The 6979-nt window shown below is 41.0% G+C and overlaps 1 protein-coding gene across 1 annotated transcript; it reads left to right on the forward strand.

Moving 5' to 3' along the window:
* LOC109716174 (LRR receptor-like serine/threonine-protein kinase ERL2) lies at positions 704–6116 on the forward strand. Its single transcript, XM_020241498.1, has 2 exons — positions 704–999; positions 5568–6116. The coding sequence occupies exons 1-2, from the start codon at positions 735–737 to the stop codon at positions 5666–5668; spliced, it is 366 nt and encodes a 121-aa protein (XP_020097087.1). The 5' UTR covers positions 704–734; the 3' UTR covers positions 5669–6116.

Consider the following 6979-nt stretch of genomic DNA (forward strand, 5'->3'; position numbering starts at 1 on the left):
CTCTCATTTTTTTTTATCAAATTTAATAATTATAATTAATTAAAACTTATTAAATTAACATACACGATCACATTCTATAAAAATTTTTTAAAAAAACTATATTTATATTTTAAATAAAATAAATTTAAAAAATTTAATTTTTTGCACAAAGCTTGTATTGTCTAAAAAATTTTATTAGTATGAGTTTATTTACAAGTATTTTTATTTACCTATATACATATATTATTTATTTATTTATTATTGTTAATTTGTGGGTGATCCTATCCCTCACCAACTGTTGCAGTTGGAACTACGACTAATTTGGATGTAGTTCCAACTGCAGCATTTGAATATTCTTGTGTAGTTGGAACTGCAGCAGTTGAACTCAACTACACTAAACCAAACAAAGGAATTGAGGCTGCACGCATTTGCAACTGCACTGCAGTTGCAAATGCGTGCAACCAAACAGCCCCAAAGTGTGGGGGACCAAATGGCCCACAACCTTGTTTTTATTCCAGATCATTCATCTACTTGTTGATGCTCATTGGGATTTCGACAAAATAATTTCAAGTAATAAGATCACAACACACTTTAATGCTGTTCAAAGTCAGCAAACCAACTAGATTTTTTTCCAAGAGTCCAAGGCCGTTTCAATTATGTCCACAACACCTGGTGACCATCACCATATATATATATATATATAGTCTCCATTCATAGCCTTCCGACTTAATTAGTTACTGCTTGTTTAGAACAGTATGGCTCTTCCGATTTTTTTTGTGCTTCTGGTCATAGGCATCCAAGCATTTGCAGCAAGCGGGTGCGTCGAGACCGAGAGAAATGCACTGCTGGCTGTCAACGTGGGCCTCACTGATCCTGGCAACCGCCTGTCCTCGTGGGAAGGCCAAGACTGCTGCAAATGGAGGGGAGTTGTTTGCAGCAACACAACCGGTCATGTTCTGAAACTCAACCTGCGAAACTCCTATAACGATGTTAATAAAAGACCGTCGCCGGCTTTGAGTGGTAAGATCAGTCCATCTCTGCTTCTCTTAAATCATCTGAAGCACTTAGATCTCAGCTCGAACAATTTCAACGGGATTCGCATCCCGACGTACTTTGGTTCTCTGAAAAATTTACGGTATCTTAACCTCTCTCGAGCTTGTTTCGGTGGAACGGTACCTCCTCAACTCGGAAATCTCTCAAACCTTCATTATCTTGACATAAGTTCTATCGGTTGTGAGGCTTACGACATTGCAGTAGACAACAACTTCGCGTGGCTCGCTCATCTGTCTTCTCTGAGTTATCTTGATATGAGTTTTGTCGACATAAGTAGTGTTGCTACAGATTGGTTTCAAGCAATAAACACGCTGCATTCTTTGACATATCTTGATATTAGCGGCACTAATCCTCCCGTAATACAGATTTCTCTACCGTATATCAACATTACGAGTCTTAGAGTCCTCAAAATCGCAAGCAACAACATCAACTCCACCATACCTAGATGGATATGGAACCTTACCGGCATCACTTACCTCGACCTTTCCTTCAATCAATTCCATGGTTTCATTCCTTCTGAATTGAGTTTCCTAAAGTCTCTAAAAGTCCTTATCTTAAGATTTAATAATTTGAAAGGCGTGTCGCCAAAAGCATTTAATAATCTCTGCAACTTGAGCACTCTTGTAACCCCCGAGATCCCGGTGGAGTATTGTGGACTTTAGCCAAATTGACTAAAGTACTCGAAGGGATTGGTTGGACGCGGTCCATTTAACATTCCAACATTGTCGGAAGGGTTAAAAGTGAGTTCTAAAGGAGTTGGAAGGGTTTTGGCTTCGATCGGAACGAAATAGGATCGAAACAGAGCCAAAACCAGCTTACTGGTACACCTTGAACCGGTACAGCAGTGATGGCTGTACTGGTACAACCATCGACATGGGCTGAGGGAAATCCAGGCGTTGTACCGGTACAAGGGCCTCTTGTACCGGTACAAACCCTGCGCACCCGAGGAGAGCCGCTCTCGGGTTTGCTCCACACACGGCCTTGTACCGGTACAAGAGCCCGTGTACCGGTACAAGGGGGCCCTGACAGCACAATAAGGTCTGCTGTAAATAAGAGTTGTAAGAGGGTTTATTTGCAATTGTTGCAACATAACAAATACCCCAAACTCTCTCTCTCCCTCTCGTGTCTCTCTCTCCCCCTCTCAACCGTGGGCAGCAAAGAGAAAAGAAAAGAGAGAAAGAAGAGAAGAGAAGAGAAGGAGAAAAAAAAGATAAGAAGAGAAGGAAAAGAGGAAGGAAAAGAGAAGGAGAAGAAGAAGAAGGCCAAGAAGGAGATCTTCTTCCTTCTCTTCATCTTCTTCCTCACCTTGGAGCAAGCCTAGAAAGGTAAGCCTCAAACCCTACCATGGTGGATTTCTAGGGTTAGGGTTTTATAGTTTGGAATTGGTTCAAATGGAACCTATTGGAGCTCAAGAGATGGTTCTATCTCACATTGAAGCTTTGAACCATGGATTGCACCATTGATGCAAATCTAGGGTTAGGGTTTGGGTTTTGAACCCTAAATCTTTGGTTTTGATCTACCTACAAGCTTTGGAACTTCGTAGAGGCCAAGAACACCATGAAATCCATGGTTTCTCATGATGCTCTAATGGTGGATTTCTAGGGTTTTTTCTAAACACCCTAAGAACGGTTCGAATGGTTCTAAATGAGTTCTAAGAACTTGGACAAGCTCTCTTTTGCTTGTTTTATAGATCAAATCCGGAGTATTGAGCATATGCCATGTTAGGGCATCCCAAAGAGGGATTTTGCTCATATAGGGTTTGGATCTATTTTGACCATGTGGAAACCTAATTGGGGACCTAACGAACGCGTTGAAACGCTCGGTTCAACAATTCGACGAGTGTACGCAAAGTTATTGACGAAACGGTCGTTTTGGGTACAGATAGTCGGAACGCGCGGTATAAATATCCAAAAATCATGAAAACGGATCTGGAGTATCGTGCTAGCGTGGCGAAGAGCTTCTGCATTTGAAACGGCGAAGCGGAGCGCCCTTGACGTGCAAGTGTGAGATCGGGCCCAAACAGGTGCCGAGTGCCGCGGGAGGCCGATTGCAAGTGTCGACAAGCAATCGGAACGCGTGTTAAGGTGGGTTGGTTTACCGAAGCGACTAGGTCGCCTTTATGTCTAAGAAACTAAGAATCCATGTTGATGCATATAAATGTAAATGAAGCATGTAAATGATGCATGTAGCTAAATAATGCATGTTGATAGTGTGATGTAAATGCTAAATAGAATGCATTATGAGCAAGTTGAATAAAGCTAGATAACTATGTGAATGCACGTAAGCATAATGCATAGAATGAAATGCATATTGATGACATAAGTTAAAATGAGATATAGAATGCATGATGAACAAGTTATATAATGCTACATAATTACATGAATGCATGTGAGCATAATGGATAGAATGCATGTTGACATTGTGAGATTAAATGTGCATGAAAACTAGGTTGATAACCCTAGAATGATTAAAGTAAATGATGCTATGCTAAAGTATAGATGATAAGCATGATATGAAAACAGTAAATGCAAGTACATGTTGAGAATACTAAGTAAGGAATATATATAGGTGGACATGAATAAACCTATAGATTGAGTGGCATTGAACCTAGTGTCGGAGACATATGTTAAATAGATGTGATATTGAACCTAGTGTCGGTGAACATAGGTTAAATAAGAATGATGTTAAACCTAATGTAAAGAACATAGGTCGTGAAATGAAAGGTGCTTAACCTAGAGTCAAGTGAACCTAGGATGGAAAGAATAATGATCATAGTGTAATAAACCTAGGTTAAGAATGTGAAAGTAATAAACCTAATGGGTTAATTTAGGTTGAGTAAAGGCTTAGACCTAGAGAGACCAGTTCCATAGGGTTAAGACCAACCCTTGGTAAATGTGATATGGATTCCGGAATCCCAAAGCTTGATGATACATCGTGAGAGGTGTGGGGTGTGTGCGATGATTTCGCCGCCCAGGGGCTAGAGAACCATTGTCGTGGCGTGTGTGCGACGATTTCGCCGCCGGATGGTTAGCCAGTTTGTGGATCCTACCGCCTGTTGACTGAACCACTGTCGTGGCGTGTGTGCGACGATTTCGCCGCCGGGTGGCTAAGTCATGGACCTAGGCCGTTGTTGGGTGAGGTGCGATTTGCTCGCCGCCAGACGACTAGGACAGGAGTACGGTGAGCTGTTCCCAGCTGAGGTGCATGTGAAAGTTCCTTCACCTCGAGCTAGACGGTGCGCGGATTATCCGCGATTGATTGACTCAAGACCGAGTCGGGTGGCATAGAGAACTAAGGTAAGAGAAACCTTAGGAAAGAGTGGCCAGTGGAAAAGTGCAACAAAGTGTAAAGAATAAAGAATGAGTAAAGAATAAAGATCGGCTAAGGAATAAGAATAGCTGATAAAGTAAAGAAATGTTACAAGTAAAGAATAGCTAAGAGCTAAAAGTAAACATTAAATGACAAGAGTAAAGAATGATTAAGAATATAAGTAGCGTTAAAGTAACCTACTTGCATGATTACAGGTATTGCATATTGCATTTCGTGAGGCATGACATGTATTTCAATTGAATATATATATCTGTTGTATATTGTTGAACTAACATGTTGCAGTGCCTTGTTAGACCTGTTGGCTGAGCTTGTTCTCTTGGGTGGCTAAACCCACTGAGGACTATGGACAATAGTCTCACCCCCGTGTTGCTGTTTTGGGGGTACAGGTACACACGTGTGTAGCGCGACGGCGCAAGGTAAGGACGTAGTTCTGCAGATAGCGTCCTACCCAGAGACTGAGATAGCAGTACCCGAGTTGGTGGTCTAGCTTGAGAGGTTTAAAGACAAGAACAGATTTTTGTTTAAGCTGAAAAAGAATCTGTAATAATTATGATTGTATCGAGAGGTTGATTGTAGAAGTAAAGTAATGTTGTAAAATGCATCTAAGTTGAATGCTGTAATAATTTAGTAGTTTATATTTTTTGATACATCCTTATGCAATGTACGAATGAATACTGTTCCTGTTTGGAACCTTTCGTATTGTGTCGATTGCGATGCCTTGAATGTACAGGGGAGACTCTGTCCGTAGTACAGGGAAAATCCTGTCCATTCGGCGATGTCAGCGGCGCCGCGACCTCGGCCAAATAGGCGGGTGGTCGCGGGCTGTGACAACTCTGGATTTGAACAGCGTTGGTTTCACCGAACGAGGAATTAGATCAGTGGAGAGATTGTCGAGCTGCGCACAACAAAATCTACAGATTTTACGTTTCGCAGATAACAAATTGAGGGGGAACTTGTCAGGTTGGCTAGAGCGCATGACCAGTCTAACTAATATAGACCTTTCTGGAAACTCGCTAAATGGGACTATCCCAATTGGAGTCTGGAGGCTTCCTAACTTAACTGCATTATATCTCGAAAGTAATTTCCTCGAGGGTGTCGTAACAGAAATCGAACTTTCCTACTTAAAGAGAATAAAATGGTTATCACTTTCATATAACTCCTTACATGTGCAAGTTATGAGTCATGACTGGACCCCCCCTTTTCAGCTGAAGGGACTCAAATTGGCTTCCTGCAATCTGGGACCGAAATTTCCTCCTTGGCTGCAAGGACAGACCCAACTCGGAGAGATAAACTTGTCGAAAACTAAAATTGTAGATACACTTCCTGATTGGCTTTGGAATATGTCCAGTTCCTTAGAAGTAATCGATCTCTCGTATAACCAAATCAAAGGAAAATTACCATTGTCATTGAACCGTGTCATGCTACGGTATCTAAATTTGAGCTCAAACCAGTTTGAAGGCCCATTGCCAGCTCTTCCGCAAACTCCTACTGTCCTGGATCTGTCCAACAATTTTTTTTACGGGACCGATACCAAACTCTACGCTATCGAGTTTAGAGTATTTGCTTCTTTCTAATAATAGTTTCGACGGCAATGTACCAGTCTCTTTATGCGAATCAACTTCATTAATAGTTCTTGATATATCAAACAACAAGCTATCAGGAGAAATTCCTCCGTGTTTAGGGATGTCGCAAGATCAGCTTCTTATTCTGGATACGATGAACAATAATTTATCTGGACAAATTCCCGCCTCCCTCGGCAAGCAAACGGGTCTTTCGATATTGAATTTACGAAATAATAGCTTGTCAGGAGAAATTCCTTCTTCTTTGCAGCATTGTGCAGAGTTAATTATTCTCGACCTTGGATATAATAATTTTTCTGGAACAATACTTGAGTGGATTGAATAGAACTTATCATTTCTCATGGTGCTCAGCTTGTGCTCAAATGCGTTTCTTGGTAGCATTCCTTCGGAAATTGTACGACTCGGGTATCTTCGAATCTTAGATCTCTCTCACAACAACTTATCTGGAACTATATATACCTCGATCTATTGGAAAATTGATTTCAACTGCTATGGAAGAAGGCATTCCTAAGGATTACATACGGTATTTCGAAGATGAAAGTGATGAAGGCCTCATGGGCAACTTATATTTTGTCGTAAAAGGAGAGACACGGGATTATGCAAAACTTCTTTATCTTTTTGAAAGCATTGACCTTTCTTGCAATAATCTATATGGAGAGATCCCTGATGAGATCGGAGATTTACAGGCACTGCAGAATCTGAACTTATCGATAAATCATTTGACAGGACATATTCTAGATCAAATCGGCAAGATGCATGCATTGGAGTCGCTTTGATGTAGCAATGAACAACCTTTCTGGGACTATTCCACAAAGTCTTGCTACACTAAATTATCTGAGCCACTTAAATGTGTCGTATAATAATCTATCAGGAAAAATTCCGTCTGGATATCAACTGCAGACTCTCGACGATCCATCTATATATATTGGCAATCCATATCTTTGTGGGCCACCAACTACGCAAAGTTGCTCCATTAATGAAGCAACTAGTGCTTCAGGTAAAAAATCGCACGACCAGTTTGAAGGATTATGGCTATA

Source organism: Ananas comosus, linkage group 10 (genome assembly GCF_001540865.1).
Source record: "Ananas comosus cultivar F153 linkage group 10, ASM154086v1, whole genome shotgun sequence".
NCBI lineage: Eukaryota > Viridiplantae > Streptophyta > Magnoliopsida > Poales > Bromeliaceae > Ananas > Ananas comosus.